The 23,332-nt window shown below is 41.7% G+C and overlaps 1 protein-coding gene across 2 annotated transcripts; it reads left to right on the top strand.

Annotated features, from left to right (window-relative positions):
* Nucleotides 1-4,388: 4,388 nt before the first annotated feature.
* CDK2AP1 (cyclin dependent kinase 2 associated protein 1) lies at nucleotides 4,389-21,849 on the top strand. 2 transcript variants are annotated; one of them, XM_030219570.1, is made up of 4 exons: nucleotides 4,389-4,831; nucleotides 15,306-15,403; nucleotides 17,804-17,930; nucleotides 20,233-21,849. In XM_030219570.1, exons 1-4 carry the CDS (start codon nucleotides 4,765-4,767, stop codon nucleotides 20,298-20,300), a joined length of 360 nt encoding a protein of 119 aa, XP_030075430.1. In that variant the 5' UTR covers nucleotides 4,389-4,764; the 3' UTR covers nucleotides 20,301-21,849. The 2 variants fall into 2 exon arrangements, with proteins under 2 accessions (XP_030075430.1, XP_030075431.1); XM_030219571.1 differs by lacking the exon at nucleotides 4,389-4,831 and adding an exon at nucleotides 5,371-5,628.
* Nucleotides 21,850-23,332: the final 1,483 nt, after the last annotated feature.

Genomic DNA, 23,332 nt, shown 5'->3' with positions numbered 1-23,332 from the left:
CTCATGGTCTGAGTGTCTGCACAGGTGGGCTGTTCAATAATTTTGTTTAATATCTTCACTCTGTGTCCATCATTTGCTCTCTGATCCATCAGCATCTGACCCTTTCTGTGACCATAGTTTGACTGATCTGACTGGCTGCATTTATATATTTATTAATGATATTTCAGAATTTCACACTTTTATATCTAATGTTATTGCTTCAATCCCAAAGTACTTTTAGGTGCTAGAACCAGCAGGTGACTTTTTGAGAATATGTTTTGACTTTCTTTACCATTTTTGACTCCTGAAAAATGTAGAAGAGTCAACCTTAAAATGCTAAAAGGACTTATTATAACAGCCTATTAAACGTAATACAGAGCAGAGTCTTTATTAAAAGCATTTTACAAGTCAAATAATTTTGCAAAGCAGAAATCAACATTTTAGGGTATTAGTTTCAGCATATTCTCCAGACTTCGCGCCTTCTGTCTCGCTGCACCCTACGCCTGGAATAAACTTCCTGAGCCCCTACGTCTTGCCCCATCCTTGGCCACCTTTAAATCTAGACTGAAAGCCCACCTCTTTAACAATACCAATGGAAACAGACTAAAGAGACACTAAATTGTATGCTTTTATTCTTTTGAAGAATGCTACAAGTCCCTACGAAAACTGGACTATATCCAGCTGATGTCTAAGCTAACAGCAATGCGACAAGGTCGCCTAATAGTGTATCATCATGTTTGGGATCCATATACTGAGTGGTTGGCGCAGTCTGACCCTACCTTGCCAGTTGTTTAAGGGGGAGGGCAGGGAGAAGGGGAAGGGGGACACACAAAGGGGTTAAAGAATAACAACAAAGAGTTTGATATTTGCAGTTGGAAGTATTTGTATTGTGTGATTGTTTTCATTGTTATATGCTCTGTTAAATGCTTAATAAAAATAAATAAACGTGAAAAAAAAAAAAGAATGCTACAAGTCACAGCATGCTATGCTTTGCTTTTCTGAGCGACTGCAATTAGAAAATGAAACTAAAGAACTTTTGATAAACATCTCTGGCCCAAAATCTCAATGTACAGTGAACAAAACATGTTTGGTTATTCCTTCATATTTTTCATAAGACATACAATACAAAAATAATAGACTATCACCAAACAAAAATAACAGTAAATACAAAACAAATGAACATCAAGAAAAAAACCCCAAAAACATTCTGGCAGAGTTGTAAATGCCATCCAATCAGCACCTAAAGTGGATAGGGTCACTGCAAAGGAGAAGAAATCCAGTTATAGCCTATCCTGTATCTTCTGAGGTGAATGCCCCCTGCTGTGGGTCCATTTCTATTATGTTGGTTGCAGACCCTTCATTTGATTTCTGCTACGTACATAAGCACTTCAGAAAAACAAAAATAGGGGCACAATATACTCCCCACTATACAAAGACCTGATCAAACAGCAAGGCCTTAATCTGCTGGAAAATCAAATAGTTCCTTTGGGCATCCTACGCTTTCCAAACATACTAGGACTAGGAGGCATGCGATGAAGCTACAAAGTAGTAAATTTAAAACGAATCAGAGAAACGTTTTCTTCACTCAACGTGTAATTAAACTCTGGAATTCATTGCCAGAGAATGTGGTAAAGGTGGTTAGCTTAGCAGAGTTTAAAAAAGGTTTGGCCGGCTTCCTAGAGGAAAAGTCCATAGACCGTTATTAAATTGGACTTGGGGAAAATCCACTATTTCTGGGATAAGCAGCTTAAAATGTTTTGTACTTTTTTGGGATCTTGTCAGGTATTTGTGACCTGGATTGGCCACTGTTGGAAACAGGATGCTGGGCTTGATGGACCTTTGGTCTGTCCCAGTATGGCAGTACTTATGACTACTTTATATTTATAGGGATTATTAATTATTATGTAGTTGAATGTGGCTCATATCTTTTTCAGTGGTAACTCAAGGTGAATTATATTCAGGTGCACTAGGTATTTCCCAGTTCCTGGTGGACTTACAATCTCAGCGGTCCTTTTACTAAACCTTAAGATAGGATGCCCAGCATTTAGCATGCACTAAACTTTGGTAAGAGGGCTACTAAGTTTGTATTCATGACAATGGAGAGTTAAGTGGCTTGCCACAGATCACAAACAGCAGCAGTGGGATATGAACTTCATTTCCCTGGTTGTCAGCCTAGTGACTCTATCAGAATCCTTGGAGTCCACTTCGATTCAAAACTCACGTTCTAAACACAAATTGACAATGTAGTGAAAGCCTCCTTCTTTGCCCTACACCGCAGCAGGTCCATCCGTCTATTCCTCTCCTCTCCTATCCATTCTCTTATTCTTGCCTTAGCCCCCCTTTTACTAAGGTGCGCTCACGTTTTTAGTGCGTGCTAAAATTGGGTGTGCACTAGACTTTAGAGATGCCCATGCATTCCTATGGGCGTCTCTAACATTTAGCGTGTCCAATTTGAGCGCGCACTAAAAACGTGAGCGTACCTTAGTAAAAGATCCCCTTAGTCATTACTCACATCAATTATTGCAACTCCCTATATGCTGGACTCCCTTTATATTCCTTAAAACGATTACAACTGATTCAGTCCACTGCTCTCAAGATGATTCATACGGCACAACGCTTCGATCACGTTACTCTACTACTCTGTCTTGAACACAGGCTTCCCATCACCTCCTGCATCCACTTTAAACTGCTCATGCTTGCCTTCAAAGGCCGCTTCCTTAATGCCCCTGCCTATTTAAATACGTTGCTGATTCCTTATTCCCCATTGTGGCAACTTTGCTCTTCTTCAGATAATCTCCTCTGAGGTCTATCCCCCTTTGCCCTCTCTTTCTCTCCTGGGAAACTGCCTTCAGCTACTTAGGCTCTAAACTTTGAAATGCCCTACCCCCATCCCTCAGAAAGGCTATGCCTCTATAATCCTTCAAGATTATTCAGCCTCATTCCCTTTTGCTTCTTCTTAGCACTCTCTCATTTTCCTTGTCCTCCTGCCCATTCTCCCTTCCCCTCCCCTCCCCCATCCTCCCTCGATCCCCAACTCTCAGCACAGAAACCAGTTTTTTTTTTTAATTTTTGTTGTGAACAGCTTATTTGCCCACTTGGGATAGAGGAGTGTGGTAGCCGTGTTAGTCCACTCTTAAGGTTATCAATAGATAACTTGGGATAAGTTTCAGGATATAGCAAAAGCCTGAAATAAAGTAAAAATAAAATTAGATAATACTCTAGCTCTACTCCATTCCAGGTACCGAGACTTTTTGTTTGTTTGTTTGTTGACCTTTAATGCTGGGCATCCAACTGGGTTAACAAGATAATTATTAAAAATAATAGCTTTGTGAAGTCTGGCATTATTAAATGTAAAAAAGGTTTGCACCAGCCAGCTGTTTAAGCATTTGATTGGCTGTATGTAAAAGTTAAGTGATTGAAGTTGTTAGAATACAAAGGCATTATAAAAATGAGGATGTTATAATGCCTTTGTATCACTCCATGGTGCGACCGCACCTCGAATATTGTGTTAAATTCTGGTCGTCGTATCTCAAAAAAAATATAGTGGAATTAGAAAAGGTGCAGAGAAGGGCGATGAAAATAATAAAGGGGATGGGACGACTTCCCTATGAGGAAAGGCTAAAGTGGCTAGGGCTCTTCAGCTTGGAGAAAAGGCGGCTGAGGGGAGATATGACAGAGGTCTATAAAATAATGAGTGGAGTTGAATGGGTAGATGTGAAGCATCTGTTCACACTTTCCAAAAATACTAGGACTAGGAGGCATGCAATGAAGCTACAATGTAGTAAATTTAAAATGAATCAGAGAAAAATGTTCTTCACTCAATGTATAATTAAACTCTGAAATTCATTATCAGAGAATGTGGTAAAGGCGGTTAGCTTGGCGGAGTTAAAAAATGGTTTGGACGGCTATTAAATGGACTTGAGGAAAATCCACTATTTCTGGGATAAGCAGTATAAAATGTTTGTATTTTTTGGGGATCTTGCCAGGTATTTGTGATCTGGATTGGCCACTGCTGGAAACAGGATGCTGGGCTTGATGGACCTTTGGTCTTTCCCAGTATGGCAACACTTATGTACTTATGAATACTATTACATAAAATATCAAATTTTCACTCTTAACATTTTTCTCTCCTTAAAATTAATTGACTCTGATCTACCCCCATAAGACACCCAACTTGTTCTAAGTAATGTTGCACTACTAAAAAAATGTTCTGTTAAAAAGAAAAAAAGCTTTGTGATATTTTTAGGCCTCCTTGTCTAATTGACCTAACCTATGGTGCTACAAGCCAATACATAACAAATGTAGCCCTTTAAAAAAATAACAAGAAAAGAAAAAACATAATAACATTAGTTAATTGGCCCCAAGAGCCATAAAACGGACACACACACACAAAAATGATGTGACTCTTTTATTGTAACTCTTTTGTTAATTGCAGTCTGAGCTTAGCAAAATGTTGAAAAAAAAAAAGTTGTTCCAAAAGTTTTGGAAGTTTTGCTTTTAAACAATCTCTAATTCATAAGTATTTTTTGCAAAGTGGAATTAAGTGCAAAAAAATGCAGCGTTTATGGGGTGCAATGCAGCTGGCCCCAGGTGTGCTCTTTGTCTTGAAGTTTGGGATCCCCTGTCCCCCAGTGATGTATGGATGATAGATTGCATTGTGGGTGTCAAATCCAAGTGCCGGCCATATTTGCCGGTGCGGCTGCTGTAAACAACTAAAAGTGTCTGAAAGGGAGAGACAGAGACGCTTCACTGGATTTCAGGACATTTTTATTTCTTTAATTTGCAATGTCTCTGGGAATGTCTTACAAGCCAAACTTGAACGCTCACCTCCCTGTGACTTCCATGAACCAGGGTAAGTGTGCCAGGGGGAGCAAAGACGAAGTTTTTGCAGCCTTTTTCGAGGCCGAAAAAATGTGCGGGCCGAATACCTGGGGAAAGCCCCAGCCTGTAGTTTTTGTCCAGTTCTATATGTAGGGTCAGATCCTGAGAGCTGATTCATATCCGCCATTATTACTAATCAGGCACTCGCTCCGCTTCCCTGCCGGCAGCAGTGATAGGGGTGGGGAACACGCCGGCGATCCCCTTCCCCTCTTGCCCCCCAGGCCGCTCCCCGGTCTGCAGCGAAGAGGGGGAGGGGTGGCGGCGGGCTCCGGAGCGCTTTGATGGGTCCGCTCCGTCTCCTCCATCGCTGCCTCCCCGGGGCTGATGATTGATCTGGATCAGGAGCGCTCCCCTTCGCTCTCTCGCCGGGGACCCCTAGCGGTCGCTGGCGGAACTTCGCGTCTTGGGCGCCGCTCCTCCTTTGTCTCTCACTCTCTGCTTTGTGCTTTCACTTTCCAAAGCGAAGCTGCTCCAGCTCTTTCTCTTTCTGGCTTTCATTGTGTTGCTGTTGCTAAATAAAAGAGCAAAAAAAAAAAAAAAGATTAAAAGGCAAGATGCAGACAGAGCTGCCCCGGGAAAACCCGTGCTGGCGGAGTTGTGCGGCGCGCCCCTGGCCGGAGGAGTGCAAGGATGTTGTGAACGTGGCGTGTTGCATGGAAGGAGGATCTGGGGTGCCGGGAGAGCTGCTGCTCAACTCCCCAGACCTGCTTCGGGCCAGATGGGTTACTGGAAGCGGGGACTTGCCCCCATCTTTTCTTGGAAGTTAAGGCACGTGATTTTGTTGCTTTTCAATGTAAACGCTTAAGGATTGAATTTTTCCGGATGAATGCAACTAGCTATAAACGTTTTCTTATATGTGTTTTTTACCCACTTAATCGATAAGGATCGCCCGCAGTCGCTTCTAAGAATTATACTTGTATCTGTCTAGATTTTTAATACAAGATCGATGTAAGATGTGCCCTGAGCTGTGGAGGCCAAGACGGATCCTACCTGGGCCTATCATTTTCAGACACAAAGGCCCTGGGTTAAGAAGGGGAGCTGTAGCAAGCCCTTGGCCCCTCCTAGCTGTCTCTCTCCATAACTGGAAGGTGTTAAAAGCCAAAATTGACTTAAAAATGTAACTTTAGAGGACATACAGAACTAATTGTGGTCTGTGATGAACATGGATAGCAGTACGTTTGTGGCAGTTACAATTCTAGCTGTACAAAAGTGCACTTCTGGGGCAGTGTAACACCTTTTGGTTGGAGTGGAGAGGCTAAACTAATCAATTCATCATCCGTCCCCAAACTCTCTAGTTGCTGAAGTAGTGTTGTGCTGGGCAACATATTGGTGGGGGCCATGGCCCAATCCATTCTGATGCCTGTGCTAATGGAGTTTCAGATGCAGTATATTAGACCGTTCTGTTTGAGGTTACCTTATATTATACAGTATTTAATTGTTAGAAGTCTTTTTATTAACGCTTAAAGGTACAACAAACTATGTAGATAAACAAGCATAATGAACTAACAAAGCAAATACTCTCACAATAGTGAGTCAGTCATATACCTCCAAATTTTTAGGAAGAAATTTTCATTCCTCCCCCCCCACCCCGTATAATTTTCTTAAAAAAAATATTTATCTTATTTATATTTTTAAATTAGAATAGTACAAGGGCCCTTTCTTAAAAAGAGCAGTTTGGTGTAGGCCCTAAAATTCAGTTCCTTGAATTAGTCTTTTTTTTTTTTCAAGGTGTCATTGTCCAAATGACTTTGGTAAAACACATATAAGCAGTGATGATTATACACTGCTTTGGATAGCCATTTTAGCTAAAGAAACAGTATATAAATATTTAGATTTAAAATTTAAATTGGAGTGGAGGAGTAGCCTAGTGGTTAGTGCAGTGGTCTGAAAACCTGGGGAACTGGGTTTGATTCTCACCGCAACTCGTTGTAACCCTGGCCAAGTCGCTTAACTCTCTATTGCCCCAGGTACAAAAATTTAGGGGTATGTTTTTTTTACTAAGGTGCACGATTAGGCATGTTAGCATTTTTAACACGTGTTAATAGTTGACGCGCGTTAAACGCTAATGCGCCCATAGGAATGTGTTGGTGTTGTAGCGTTTAACGTGTCTTAACTTTAAAGGTGTGTTAAAAACGTTAACGCGCCTTTGTAAACATACCCCTTAGATTGTGAGCCTGCTAGGGACAGAGAAAGTACCTGCATAAAATAAAGGTAAGTTGTTTTTGGTTGTACCACATGAAGGTGGTTTATAAAAACTCATTACCCTTTATATAGTAGACTATAAGGCTCTGCTTTCTTGTTGCTTCATCTCCATCCCCTTTCATGAGCAGGGAGCAGTTCACAGAGTTAGCTGAATTCTGAAAGGGTCTATGTGCACCAGAGAATTTGGTGGCTGTAAATATAATGTTTTTGTGATGTTTATAAACTAATTTTTCTTCTCAAGATTTCTTAGCACTATGCCTAAAGGACAGGTTAAATACAGCCAGTAATTTTTAACCTTGCTGACGTTCCCATTGTACCCTGTGTTGCTGAGTGAACTTTTCTGGCAGCAGATGTAGGGCAGTCCCAAATCTCTGAAGTCCTGACCTGGTGCATTTTGGGACTGTACTGCTGATTGTGCTTGTTAAAAATAGAACTGCAGGTACACCGATCAAATCCATTGGAAGACTAAAGAGTCAAAGACAAGAATATAGGCAGTTGGAGTAGAAATGGAGGTGTAATTGAGATGAGCTTTCCTGGGAAAAATGGATAAATCAATGTAAAAAGTAAAGGATAGAGGAAAGAAACCTTTATCTAGTTTTCTCCTCTAATCTGGATAGGGTTTGGGAGTAGTGAAGGAGGAGGAAGAAACAGAATTAGTGTAAGTATTTGTTAAAAAAATTCTAACCTCCATTGGGCAAGATGGTCAGTAACATTCAGGACTCCTTGGCTATACTCTGTGGTAGGGATTCGTGGACAGGGGCTTGTGGGAAATATGGATATAAGGGCAAAGGGTGGGGGATCGAATTTGTTGATGATCTTGTGGGACAGAAATTTAGAAGAGTTTCTGACATGGTTAAGAGGTGCCTTTCCATTGGATTTGGGGCCTGACTGGATTTTTAAGGAGCAGCCTTTGTAGATATGAGAAATTAGTTGCTTTGAGTAACACTTCCTTTGCTTAAGGTTCTCATCCAGTGGGGTGGAAGGTTGCTTTTCATAAACCATTGTTGAAGGACAATACTTTGTACCCAGGGCTTTGTTTAAATTATTGCTCTATTTTTGACTCTGTGGTCTAGGGAAAGTAGTGGAGTCAATGTTATAACCGAATTGTGCTATGGATGCCACAAATGCCTTGGATGGGGGCATGGTCTGGTTTTAGGGTTTTGTATGGAGTCGGTTCTGTTGACCTAAGCGATATGCTAGGTTGATGGATAAGGGCAAAGCCAGATTGCATATACTCTTTTAACTCATCAGTCATGGATGTTCCAGGATTTAAGGGCAGTGAGGAAGAATTTGAGCAGGGCTAGTAACTGAATTTGTTTCTTTTAGGGCAATTCCAGAGAATAGCTTTAAGAAGTAGGTTATTGTAGGATTTCCCCCACCCCCCAACTCTTTCCCTGCTGATTAATGTTTATGGTATGAAGATACAGCTATGTGCAGAAGATATGCTTATCCTTATTCTTCGGAATCAGTCCTGGAAGGATTTGGTGGTGAAGTTAGGGAGGAGCATCAGATTGAATGGCAGGTAGGGATGTGCATTAATTGATGCATATTATTCGGTTTGTTTGGACACCTAAGAAATTTTTATGCACGCAAATTGCTCATGCATATATACACCTGTGACTTAATGTACAATTAATTTTCATATACAAAATAGTTCTTGTATACATATAATGTATGTGAAAAATTAGGAATGTGTGAAAAACAAAAAAAAAAAAAAAATCATAAAAATGTTGTTTAAAACGAAGACTCACTGAAATATTTTTCTTATTGTGCACACACCTAGTGTCAGGTTATTGATTAAGGCTGAGTAAAGATAAGAGAGAAATTCTGTGGGTATGGTGTTCAGGTTGGCCTGACTCCTTTCCATGGTTTTATTATTGGGGCAGCTTTTACACTGTCCTTGAAAATAAAAAGTCTGGATTCTGTCAAAACATTTGGTAACCGAGTCTCTTCAGTGGTTAAGAAAGTGTTAGTGAAGTTGATAGGGCAGATGTACACCCCCCACCCCATACACACAGACAGACAGATAGCTGCAGTTTATACTGGATTGCCTAAAAAGACCTGAAGAAATTTCAGGTCATATAAAATGCTGATGTGGAATAGGAAGTGGAAGCTCGCGCTCCCTTCTCTTGCGATCTTTACATTGGTCCCCTATTCTGGATCAAATTCTGTTCAAAGTGCTGATGTTTTGCATTTTAAGCAGTAAGGGGGCTGGGTGATAAGTATTTGACTAAAAAAATTGGAAGCTTATGTGATGTCCAGGGCTCTTTGCTCAAGTGAAACATCTTGGTTGGTTGGGTCAGGCCCAAAGGTAATAAAAAAACACAATCATGGCCTTTTTTTTTTTTTTGTGGTAGCTTCTTGCCTATGGAATAAACTGTCTTTACACTTTAAAACGCTTTTACATTTTGTCAATCTAAAATCCTCAGTGGAGAAATGAGAGGCACTAATTGTGCAAAACAATCATAATTGGCAAAAGACTTGCTAGATGTGGAGCCTTTCAAAAAATGTGCAAGGCCATGAGAAAAGACATATTTGCGACACACATAGTGGGAACAGCTATTTTACAAAAATGTATATTAATAAAAAGAGCACATTACTTGGGATGCTGGCACTTACACATGCAGGTGGTGGGTTTTACAGATCTGGAGGCCAGGGGGAGCCAATTAAGGAGCAAAACTCAGATTTTTGTTAGAGAGGTAAGCATGGTTTTTCCTCCACTGTCACTACTCCAAATCCCAGGTCAAAAGGAGCAGTTAGTTAACATTTATGTGTGCCTGGGAGCAGGAAATGCTCATATGGTAATTTTTGTAAGGTTAAGTGCATTTCTGTTGCAGAATAGGAAATGGAAGCTTTGTAGGCATACCAGAATGCTCCCTTTCAAAACAGTGCTTGCCGCAGGTATAACATGTAAACATCAGCTTTTCTAAAATCCCTGTGTGTGTAAATGATAGCTAGATGACCTAATTACATTAGGTTTTGTTTTACTTGGTTTTTCAGGAGGAGGAAGTTGTGCAAGTTTGTTTTTTTTTTAATCTATTTTTGCTTTTGCTGGTAGCCGTTCTGTCCTTGCTTTGTTTGCAAGATGTCGGTTACAAATATTGCAAATTCATTAAAATTTTTCAGACAATTACAGTTTTTTTTCCTGTACATATCACTAAAGCTAGCTGCAGTGCTTTGATGCTAACATTTATTTTGGATCCAGTTAGCTGCAAATCAGTAAATTATATTCTCCAATTTTGTCCGTACAAGAAAAATTCTTGTTGAATGGGCCCAAATGGTTCTTTGGGCCCCTTTTACTAAGCCGCAGTAGTAATTCCAGACGTGGCAAATGCACCGAAGCCCATTCAGTTCCTATGGGCTTTGTTGAATTTGTCACGCAGGAATTGGCTTAGTAAAAGGAGCCCTTACTACCTTAAATATTCTGTACACAAATGATGCAATCTTCCGAAAAAAAAAAAAGATTTCAACTCCGTTGCTGTTTGATTTGTCTCTCTCCCTCTAGTGCAGAGTAGATGTGTCTGCATCACTACAGTATGTCAAATGATGCTGTTTGCTTTTGTTGTAAACAAGAAAGAATTATCTACATTTCATAAAAGGATATAATAGACTTGAACATTTTCAACAAGTTACCTTTTTTTTTGCTACAGCCACATCGGAAATATATTTTCCTTAGATTTATTGTGTTTATGCTGCACTTCCTGGTTTGTGATACAGAGAGTAATCACCTATTACAGTGGTTCTCAACCCAGCCTTGGGACTCACCCAGCCAGGTGAATTTTCAGGATATTTACAGTGAACCTACATGCACTGTGTCCTTGATTTGCAGATTCAGGGTGGGTATCCTGAAATCCTGGCAGGCTGGTTGTATCCCAAGGACTGGGTTGAGAAGCACTGGCCTATTAGATGTGGACTGAAGCGATTCTATTGCTAATGATTTATTAGAATTTGCTATACTGCCATGACTGACGGCTCTCGGCGGTTTACAATAATCCAAAACAATTAGAAAAGGAAAGAAACTACAAAATAGGAAAGTGGATAGAACAGGTACTCAGAGGAGCGAAGAAAGATGGGAAGGGGTACAAATGATATAAAACAGTGCAAAAAAGGGGGGAAGGGGACAGGGCAGAAATAGACATCAAAGAGGAGGATAGCAGCAGGCGGTCACAATAGGTCAGTTTAAGGAGAAAGCCTTGGTGGACGGCCAGGTCTTTAATCGTATTAGAAAGTCTTAAATGAGGTTTCTGCATGGATGTCTAACAGGAGGGAGGTCCAGTGGGAAGGGGTGGCAAAGAAGAAGGCGTGATGGGTAGATTCTGAGCATGTTTAGGGCCAGGTAAAACTAGATTGTGATCGTTTATCGAATGGAGAAGGCAAACTGGTGAGTATGGCATAGTTGAGAGTAAGAGAGATAGTGGGGTAGGCTAAGCCTTTGGGACTTGAAAGTGAGGACCAGTAATTTGAAAAGTTTGCATTGGTGGATCGGCAACCATTGATACGTTTGTAACAGCGGAGACACATGGTCAGTGGTAGGAGCTGTAGATCTGAAGGACGTGGGTCCAGCTCACAAGAAATAGTTTTGGTGCTAGAAAGAGCGACAGAGAGGGAATGGGATGCCATCCAGGGGACTGTGGTTTGTCATGTGCTCTGCAGATGGGGAGCCCTACAATTCAGTTCAGGTCTGGGATTTTCAGATTTATTTGGTCATGATACAGAATGAAGTCCTTTCTCCAGAACTATTGTGGCTTCACTGACTTCGTGCGGAAATTTGCAGAAAGTGATGCTCAATATATGTTAGGATGTAAGAAGAACTTCACTGTCACCTTTCCCTTCACATTGGGAGCATTCTTTTGTTCACAGATTAGCAGAAAGCAGTTGGGTATTTATTTATTTAAAAATATATATTCTGCTTTTTCTGCAATTCTTGGCAGATAACAAATAAAACATACACAACTTGTAAGGATGGTTTAGCACTGGAGCAAGTGTTGTGCCTAATGTCAAATCTCTGTGTCTCCTGCCGCAAATTTAAATGTCATTGTGGCTCCCAAATCTGTCCTGGGGGACCCTCAGTTAGTCATGTTTTCAGGGTATCTTTAATGAATATGCATGAGAGAGATCTGCATGCACATTTATCAAATGTATATTCACTATGGATATCGTAAAATCCTGGCAGGGGGACCCCCCCCCCCCCAGGTCAAGTTTTTGGGAACCACTGTTCTAGAGCTTCTGCAATATGTGTGCTAGCACATACCTTACCTTTTTTTTTTTTTTACACCTTCCTTGTCATCAAGCAGATGAAGCCATTACGTATGGGTTGTGTACATCAACCAGCAGGGGGAGATAGAGAGCACTCAACTTTTTTCAGTGCCTCATGGCCAGCTAGCTCCACTGCCTCTTCAGTATTCTCTATCTCCCCAAGCAGGGTGGCTGCAGCTTCTTCGAGCTCTATCAAAATCTGCCTGGGGGTGGCTCCTGGCTTGCCAGTTGTTAGCTGGGGTGTTAGAGGCTATAGCAGCTTCACTTTGAAGGCACATAGGTCAGCCCTATCCCTGCCTTACCCATGCCCCCGTGGATGTGGACATATTAGCTTGCTTTTCCCTGTCCTTCCCCACTCAGTGGATGCAGACACATTGGTTCGCCTTTCCCTGCCTTTCCCACTTATCTGAGCCTCCGGAGTGTTTTTATTTACCTCGTTTTTGGCGATGGCTGCGGAGACTGTAAAGCGCTGTTCTAAATGTGGCAAGCGCAAATCAGCAGCGGGGCTCTGTAATTCGTGCTGTACAGACGGTAGAGCCGGTCCGAGCATGGCGAGCGGCGATCTTTCGCGCTCTGAGCTGGCAGTGGACGCCATTTTGGATTTGCCACATGGCACGGCCTCCGTTGCGACTGAGAGCCCTGAATCCGGGGGGGGGGGGGGGTCCTCTGAGTGAGGCTAATAATAGAGCTGATAGCCCTGGGCAGGATCCGGGCGGTCAGGGAGCGGTTTTCTCCCCTGATTTTGTTTTAATGTTGCATAGGGCATACATGCTTGAAAGAGCACTTCCACAGGGATCTTCGGACCCTCTGCTTGCTCCCCCACTGGTGGATCCTGGCCTTTTGGAGTTGGCTTTGCCTGTTTCTTATCCTCCTGATAAACGCAGATCAAGGGCCACGGAGGGAAGACATACAGCAAGCCCAGGGGCCAGGGTTGAGCCAAGGCATCCAACCCGGCAGAGCGAGGATCCCTCCGTCTGCTGAAGAAGCACGGGACTTTGGCATTGGAACTGGTCGCCATAAGATCCATCACTGGCTTGCCCCATTTGGCACATATCTGCAGGAATACATCGTCTGCTAGTTCCCACTCCGCTGGATCGATCTGATGCCTGCTTAGATAGTCGGCTTGCACGTTGCTCTGACCTGCAATGTGAGCTGCTGACAGGGACTGTAGATGCAGCTCGGCCCAATGGCAAATTTGTTCGGCCTGTGCGGCTAGAGCTCTGCACTGAGTGCCGCCTTGTCGATTTATGTAGGCCACTGCTGTCGTGTTGTCCGAAATCACTCGGACAGCCAATCCTTCCAGGGTCACTTGAAAGGTCAGAAGAGCCAGAAACACCGCTTTCAACTCCAGGCGATTGATAGACCACTCCGACTCGTCGGGCGTCCATAGACCCTGGGCATGCTTCCCCTGGCAATGTGCGCCCCAGCCGTTCAGGCTGGCATCTGTCACCACTAGGCACCAATCGGGGAGCGCCAGCGGCATTCCCCGCCGCAACATGCTGTCCGAGAGCCACCACTCCATACTGAGGCGGGCCGCAGGGAGCCAAGAAAGTCTGCACTGATAATCCTGAGATACTGGAGACCATCGTTGAAGTAGAGAATACTGTAGAGGTCTCAGGTGCGCTCTCACCCATGGTACCACTTTCAAGGTGGCCGTCATCGATCCCAACAGCTGGACAATGTCCCAAGCTCGCGGGCGGGGCATCCTCAGGAGCAGACGGACCTGATTCTGAAGCTTGCACCACCTTTGTTCGGGAAGAAACACATAGCCTGAGGCTGTGTCGAACCTGGCCCCCCAAATATTCTAGAGATTGCGAGGGGGTCAGGTAAGTTTTGGCCATATTGACGACCCAGCCCAGAGATTGAAGGACTGAAACCACTCTGGCTGTAGCTAGATGACTCTCTTTTTCTGATTCTGCTCTGATGAGCCAGTCGTCTAGGTACGGGTGAAACCTGATACCCTCTCGCCTGAGAAAGGCAGCTACTACCACCATTACCTTGGAGAAGGTTCGGGGAGTTGTGGCGAGGCCAAAAGGCAAGGCCCGAAACTGGAAATGTTTTCTCAACACCACAAACTGCAGAAACCTCTGGTGCGGGGGCCAAATTGGTATGTGCAAGTGAGCTTCTTTCAGGTCCTGGCTGTACCACCGCAATGACGGAGCGCAGGGTTTCCATGTGAAAATGCCGCACTCTTAAGGACTTGTTTAGCTCTTTTAAGTCCAGGATCGGGCGAAAAGATTGAAGAGGCAGTGGAGCTAGCTGGCCATGAGGCACTGAGAAAAGTTGAGTGCTCTCTATCTCCCCCTGCTGGTTGATGGACACAACCCATACATAATGGCTTCATCTGCTATGACTAAAGGAAAGAAAATTATCATGGTAAGAACCTAATTTTCCCTTCTTGAATATGTTTGGGATAACGGGCAATGGTACATGAAAATGTATCCTACAGTGTATGGAAGGAATGTTTCTGCCTGAAGTTAAACTGGTACTCTCACTTATTCCTAAACATTTGTTATGGTGCTTTGAGCAAATGGAGAATTTCCATGAACCAAAATGGCAAGCTTTGAACCACTGGCTCCCAAGCAAAGGAGCACAAGCCACATCTGTGTGCCCTATTTCCATAGTATTCATAGCTTTTAATAATGTCTTAGGTCATCTTAAGAATGAGGGGTATTGGGCCCTTCTCTGTGTATTCACTCTCCAGAATTTCCTCGGTCTCAATGCATCTTGTCCTGTGTCAGAATTGGGAAGTATTTCAAAATTCACCCTACTATATGGCAATTCAGCACTCCTTATGTTATTAAAAGGGAATCTGACGATGTGGAACTGTAAAACATTTGTCTATTGTATACAAGTTATAAGAATGCATTTTTGTTGTGACTGCTTCATTTTGTTAATCTATGAAGACTAATCAAGAAGAGATGTTAGCTTGTGCTGGATAATGAAGCTTTATGCAGACCACCTTGTTTTGTTTTTCCTGTAAACAGCTGGGAATATTCATTCTCCTTCTCTAAGTATGGCGGCATCTGCACAATATAGGCAACTTATAAATGACTATGGACCACCATCTTTAGGTTACACTCAGGTAATGCAGACCCTTTAAAGAATCTGTTTTTTTTTTTTTTGTTTGTTTTAATATATTGTCTATTGCAAAGTTTCCTAAGTCGGTCCTATAGTACCCCCTCACCAGTCAGGTTTTCAGGATATGCACAATGAATATGCATGAAATTAATTTGCATACACCCCTCCATTATATGCAAATCAATTTCAATTTTGTGGCTATCCTGAAAACCTGACTGGCAAGGGGGTACTCTAGGACCGACTTGGGAAACACTGGTCTATTGTCCCCTGCAAATCCTCTCTGAATACTTCCATTCTCTCTTTTGCATGTCAGTGGATGTATGTTTGTTAATTTATTAGGATTTTTCACCACCTTTAAGAAAAGATTTGCACAAGGCTGTGTAGAATAAATATAGCTTGACAAACAACTTACTTTGTATAGCAATAATAAAATGACCCAGGGCCAATGCAATGCTGTTTTGTTTGAGGAGGGCTGAAGCTCCACCCCCAATCCAGCATCTTCCCTTCCCTACCATTCAATGGTCTAGCATCTTTCTTGTTCCCTAACTCGCAACACCCCCCCCCCCTCTGGTTTCTAGCATCTCTCTTTCCCTCCTCTCTGTAGTCCACAGTATCTCTCTCCCTTCTTCCTTTCACCTCCCCCATGAGTTCCTGTTTTGCATGGGGTAGAAGCTGGCAGAGTTTGAGCACATGTGGATGCTCAAGGTCTTGCACCAGCCAGCTGCAATTCGTCTTCTGCAATGCTGATTGTAGAGCTGCTACCTTGGGGAAAGGGAGGTAAAAAGTTAAACGCTGTGGGGCTCATTTTCAAAGCAGACTTACAAAGTTCCATAGGTTACTTTGTAAGTTTTTAAGTGCTTTGAAAATACACCTCTGTGCGTTAAAAGGAGGGAAGGAAAATTGGTGATGCTATGATCCTTGTGACTCCCTCCATCCCCTTTTTTTCAACACCTATGAAATGACCAAATGTCAGTGTAGTACACAGAACAATGAAATCGGCCCATTTATGTGGAACAAGGCTTTCCATTTATAAACAAATATTGTCACCTGAGGAGTGGGGAGGGTGATGAGGCGTGTTTCAGTTTGTGCAGCTTTTTGGCCAGCTATTAGGATTTACCATAAAACCAATACTTGGTTCATCTGAGAGCTGTGAGCACAACTTCAGAAGCATCCTAGACCTGAATCATCAGCTAAATGGGGCCTTGCACATGGTAGTGGATTTGGACTTTCCTAATTTCTCTCCTTTTCCAAATCTGAGCTCAGGGCAAGTTACAGTCAGGTACACAAGTTACTTTCCTGCCTGAGCAGGCTAACAATCAAAGTTATAGGTAGCAGTAATTTTCAGTCCTTAAAGGGACACATTTTCCTTGGGTAGGCCCATAAAAATGTTCCTCTTACCTTCCAACTCAATCCTAACATGCAGGATTGAAAGATAGTTCCATGGGTTTGTTATATATTTGATATATTGCCTATCGGTAAGAACCATCTAAGCCAAGGCTACTCAGTTTTGGTCCACAGGCAGGCCAGGTTTTCAGGATATCCACAATGAATATGCATGAGAGAGATTTGAATACCAAGGATGCAGTGCATGCAATATCTACTAATTGTAGATATCCTGAAAAAAATGAGTAGCCTTGATCTAAGCGGTTAACCCCCCCCCCCCCCCCCCCAGAAAATGGGGCTTGGAACTACAATATTAATAGGAAAAAAGTCTTAACTACTGTGAGGTTGCAGCAGCCACAGCCAAGTGTGAAGCAAATGGAGCTGTCAGTTGTCATAACATTGTGAGAAAACAAAATCTAACTCCTGATATTCCTAGAGAAATAATAAAATGCCAGTTGATGAGTTGTGTTAAAACCAGGCCTGGACAAGCTTGTTGGGGATAGGAGGTAGGGAGGAAATGGAAACTGTACTCCATGCATTACAGAGGACCATTGTGCCCACATTGGCCCTTCTATGATAAGTGCCATGGCTGCATCTCACAAGCACATCAGGGCGCAGGGTAATCGGATAAAGCCGGAAGGGGATTGATTTAATTTATGGTCATATCTAGGAGGATTCCATCCCTGTAATTGTGGGTCAAACCTAGAAGCAGGGCTGTGTGTGTGTTTATTGAGGGGGAGGTGCCCTTTTGAGTTATTCTATAAGACTGCAAGTATGAAAGCCTGAAAAGGAAGGGGGTGGAGGGCCATCAAAATCAACCTTTGACCCGAGCGCCATTTTAGGCAGCAAGTGGCTTGCCTGTTCCGATACAACTTTTATTGGCATTGACAGTCCTAATAACCGATAGAAAAAAGGGTTCTAGATTGTGTTTAGCACCGTAGCAGCAATTTTGAATTCGAATGAGTACATTTTTGTGGTGTTTCTATTCTTCTTTAATATCAAATAACTCTTCATGTGGTAGGGATCAAGCAGCAGCCAAGTGCCACAAAGCAAGTATGGAGAACTTCTAGCAATCATAGAGGAATTAGGCAAGGAGATCAGGCCCACCTATGCTGGAAGTAAAAGTGCCATGGAGAGGCTAAAACGAGGTGAGTCCTTTTCAACATAAAACTTGAAAAACCAAGAGGAAACGCCAAGTTCCAGCTAAAACTAAAGGAGCATAGTTCTCGGTATATGTGTTATTTTATTTTTTTTAATTTAAAAAGAAGTAGCTCAATCTATCTACAACTCTAGGCGGATACCAGAATATGCAATTAAAATCAACAATACATGATAAAACAAAAACATAAAATCATACCACCAAATAAACTAAAACATTAAGAGAGAAAATAATCATCAAAACAGTAAACTGCAATAGTCGACACAACACAAGGACTGTTAACAGTGATTAAAACAGCATTTATTCAGTGGCACTTAGGGGAAATTATCAAGGTGCGATTAGAGATTGCCTTTTATTGCACCTTGATATATTACGGGATTCAGCAACCTGTGATCTTGGTCTCGCAGGCTGCTGAATCCCATTTTAAAAGAATAATGCTGCTTGTGAGCCACCTTGCAAATGGTGTTATTTTAGGGGCTCAGGAGCAGCCTGATGCTCCCAGCTTGGCAGATCAGGACCCTACCCCATAAGGTCCAAGCCCCCCCCCCCCCAATTCCCAGATAGTCCTCAGCACACTAAAAGGGCTACCTTTGTAACCATTAATGGTCCAGGAGGTTCTGCGACTACCACTAGGGGGTCATGTTTTCTTGTACAGTTGGCTGACGTTTATGCATGCCTTGGAGCAGGTGTAAATGCTGATGAGCATTTTTGTTTTAGGTATATCAGTATTATCATTGCAAAATAAGAAATCCACAGATTCAGACTTGTCAAACTGAGATTAGAACTGTGCGTACTCCAGGTATACATGTGTGAGAAACGACTTTTCTGAAATTGCTTAACGTGTAGGGCCATTTACACATCTAAACCTGGCACACAAGCCTTCTAAAATGACCCCCTTACTGTTTATTTTTAACTCTGATTAATTCTACTCGTATGTTTGACATTTGACTACCCATGAAAGTTCTTTCCAGTATTGCCAGGCACATGTACATAACAAATAGCTCCTGTAAATCCTGTCTGTTATACCGTTGGCAACAGTAGTAGGTTGAATGTGGATTTTACCATACTAGCAGGCAACAAGTGTCATTCCGCATCCAAGCCTTTCATAGAAAGGCTATATAATATATTTTTTTAATTAACGGGTGCCCAGTGGATTTTCTTTTATAAGGTTTATCCCTGGATATCGATAGAACTTATCAAGTAGTTTGGCTATTTCATTCTATTTGTACCATGGTATGTAATGTGCCAGGGTGCCTACCCACAAGAGTTTTTTTTTACCTTATGATAAAAACAAAAGCAGGTAGTGCCAGTTTCTCCTGTTGATATCTCAGATTAGAATGCCTTAGTTTGTCATGTGTGGCAAAGTATGTGTAATGCTGACGTGATTCTCCAAGACATCCTTTCAGTTTAACACATGTATCCTTATCCTTATTTTCACTGTTACTCGGTTATTTTCTTGGTTGTATGGTGGTTTTTGTTTTCGTGTAAAATCTTTTTTTTTTTTTTTTTAATTTATCAAACATAACAAGATACAAACATTTACAATGAATTACACTGTAGAAACATATTCCCCAAGACCCCCAGAAATCTCTTTCTTAACTTCTTCCCCTCCCTCCCCCCAAAGCATCTCATACTCCCCTTTTATACAATCACACCTAGGCCTGGGCTCTTATAGTCTTGTGATGATGTTTAAAAAAGGGAGTGTATAAATCTGGCTTAGAGCTATGTTTTATAGCTCTCTTCAGAGTCTGGGAAATAGCAGGTATGACACTAGTTGTGAATGCTACAGTATCTCTGAAGTACGTATGACTGCTCGTGACAGATTCTGTTGTTAACTAAAAACATAACAAAATTATTTTTAGACTTTTTTTTTAAGCTGCTGCATTACACCCTTAGGATCAGTCATACTGACGCCGATTGATTGAGCTGTATTAGTAGGGATGCTGGAGACTGCATGAACCAACTAGAATCCACTGTGTGTTTCAGATTTTATGATCTTCAAACGGGGCACTAGGTTAGGGCAGTAAACCAAGAACCAGAAAAGCTGGGGTTAAAATCCTGCTGATGTTTCTTAAGACTCTCTGGATAAAACAATTCACCAGCTCTTGCCTTAGGTATAAACTTGGATTCTAAGCCCCCTGGGGCAGGTCACTTATCTCGAAAGCACATTAGGAAAGCAGGTAACTTAAATCTGATCTAATAAAAACAGTCATAGCCTTAAAGAAATCTTGCCTGACCTGTATACTTCCAAAATGTTATGCTACTGTAGTAATGCAAGAATTCTTTTCCAGGTATCATCCATGCTAGAGGATTAGTTCGAGAATGCTTGGCTGAAACCGAACGAAATGCAAGATCCTAGCACACACTGTCTCCTGATGAAGAACAGTTTATTAAAATTTGATTAACTACCCTTCCTTCAAAAATACACATTAAGGCAGTGAAGAAAGCAACTGTTATGCCTTTGTAATTTCTGAAACATTCAAACGGTTGCCCTAGTTTGAAAGTTTTACTTTTCCGAGCCGCATCTAAAGTACTGTGCAGCTTATGAGAAACAGATTTTTACAATTAAACAGTGTTTGCATTTAAAGTACTAATCTGGAAAGGTAACTGAAAATATTTTCCAGAAGATGGAAGCTATATGGTGAGGAACGTTTAACTTTAAACCATACTTTGGTCACATGCCTGAAATTTTCATTCTACACATTCATATAATTCAAATGACTGGTCTTAACACTTTTTAAATAAACTAAATAGTTTAGGGGTGCAAGTTTGGCAATAATGTGAGCACATTTTACCAAACTGTGTGAGTCAGTGGTTCCCAAATCTGTCCTAGGGGACCCCCAGCTAATTGTGTTTTCTGAGTATCCACAATGCTTATGTATGAGAGAGATTTACATGTAGTGCCTCTGTGTGCAGATTTCTTTCATGCATATTAATTGTGTATATGGCTGGGATTTCTTACCGTATCGTATACAGACTAACACGTTTTTGTTTTTTTTTTTAACCTCAAGCATCTGCTTGATAATTCCTGTTTTGGGGTCCAGTTGACATGCATAAGTAATAAGTACTATAAAAACCAGCGCACCTGTTAAACTAAGCAAGTCACTTAACCCTCCATTGCCCCATGTAAGCCGCATTGAGCCTGCCATGAGTGGGAAAAGCGCGGGGTACAAATGTAACAAAAAAAAAAAAAAATATTCACACTAAAAGTGCAGATGTCGGCTGAAGAATCTTAGAAAACAGTCTTATTTCCTAAAACTGTTATTTGCATCTTTGTATGTATTTATTACTTAATGTAATAAAGCTTATTTTCACTAATAATTTGTATCTAAATACTTGTATATAATTTGTATTTCTTTTATACTAGTAGTTATCATTTGGGCATGAAAGTAACTCGTGCACCTCTTGGATTTGGAAAAGGTACATAGTAAACCTAAAATGCAAAGCCAAATTTCTAAAGCACTGCTAGATGTGTACTGCATTAATATCCAGGCAAAAAGGTAGGGGATTATCAATAACCCAAAAATCTACTCAAACTTTCTAAACCAATCGATTTTAGAAATTGTATTTTGAGGACTATCGTACATGAAGCAAAAACTTTCTTAGTCATCAGTCCAAATTTTTCTGTATAGTTTGGCATTAAAAAATTCATCGTTTTACTATCAAAAAATGCCTATAATTGTCCACTGGCAAAATCAGTACATCAGATTACTGATCTTAAATGGCAAATCATAGATGTTATGGCTCTCTGACTTGGGATCAAGAATAGCAGCTGGCATATCGAAAACAATTTTTGATATCTAAATTAGCAATGTTTACTCCTAAATGACATAGGAGTCCTTTTGCTAAGCTGTGGTAAAAAGTGGCATTAGTGTGCCCTTATCCCCCAGATTCTCTGTAGCGCGCCTAGAGATCCACGCCAAAATCCAAACGGGTTTCAGTGGCGTAGCCACAGGTGGGCCTGGGTGGGCCAGGGCTCAGGCTCACTCAACAGTAGCGCACGTTTAGTGGTAGCTGGTGGGGATCCCAAGCTCCGCCAGCTGAGGACTTCCCCCTGATGGTAACTAAAATGCTACTCTCTACGATACCGGCATCTGCACATGCTCAGTTTTCAGCGCATGCCTGCTACAGACTGCCAAGGTGGAAAGAAGCGTTTTCCCGCCAACTGAGATATTTTTTGGTGGTGGTGGGGGGGAGGTAGAACACTTGATGCCCACCCACCTCTTGCCTAGGCCCACCCCAAATCTGTTGTTTGGCTACACCCCTGGCAGATTTTATAATACCACATGGAACTTTTAACAAGCAATAATGAGCACTAATCAGAATTTACATGCACAACTTGCTAAGCGTATTGTGTAATGCAGGGCGCCTATTTTCTAATGTGCGCAGGTAAAAAGGAGTGCGGTTATGGGCAGGGCAATGGGCATTTCCAAATTTATGCGCCTATTTATAGAATATGGTCCAGTGCGCCTAAATCTATGTTCAATGACTTTCACTAGGTTTTCGTTGGTGTAAGTGGATGCACATAGATTTAGGCACTGAGATCGACTAAATGTATTCTATATACTGCGTGTAAATCTAGGCAGTGATTTCAGCACTGATTTTTTTTTAGGCGCCCTATACAGAATCTCCCCCTATGTGGGTTTTTACCACGTGCTAAAGCCATTTTAACCGCAGCTGGAAAATGGCTGATTTTGTATTTTTTTGCAATTAATGGCCATGTTACCATTAAAAAGAATTACCATGGGAGCATTTACTGACACCTATTTTGTTGGTGGTAAGGGTTCACGTGATAATCCTGTGCTAACCAGTCAGCGCGCAGTAATGTGGACTTGCCAATCATTACAGGAACGCCCCTCCAACAAAAATTTAAAACTCTTTTTTTTTTTTAAAGCATACACATAGCATTCGCAGATTTGGATCTTACCACAGGATGCCTGTGTCCTGCCGTAAACCATTTTAAGCTGCAGTAAGTGTGCACTAGCGCTTGCGCAGCTTAGTAAAAGGACCCCTTAATGAAGGAACTGAGTGGCTTTTACTTTGGGGACTGGTGTGGATGATCATGTGACTGTTCTATGATTGGTTGGTTTTATTATTAGTTTTTTAAATCCAGGTGCCATGATGAGTTAGTGATATAGATTTGAGGCTATCAGAACCCAAGCCTCAGATCACATTGTTTACATGATAAGGTCATATAGGGTTAAAAGGGTATTTGGTTGAGGGAGGGGCAAAGATACTAATGTGTTAAGCTTATATTTTGCAAAGTGAAATGTCATTCACAAAATCGATGTTTGCCTTTGATGTTTTACACTGTTTTTGTGTGCAAAATTTCAATAAACAGAAACTTTAATAATAAATCCAGGCGCCATATTGAATTTGATGTTGCAGAAT

This window comes from Microcaecilia unicolor, chromosome 11, assembly GCF_901765095.1.
Source record: "Microcaecilia unicolor chromosome 11, aMicUni1.1, whole genome shotgun sequence".
Taxonomy (NCBI): domain Eukaryota; kingdom Metazoa; phylum Chordata; class Amphibia; order Gymnophiona; family Siphonopidae; genus Microcaecilia; species Microcaecilia unicolor.
The sequence above is the reverse complement of the archived record's forward strand: the minus strand, read 5'-3'. Positions and strand labels throughout refer to the sequence as shown.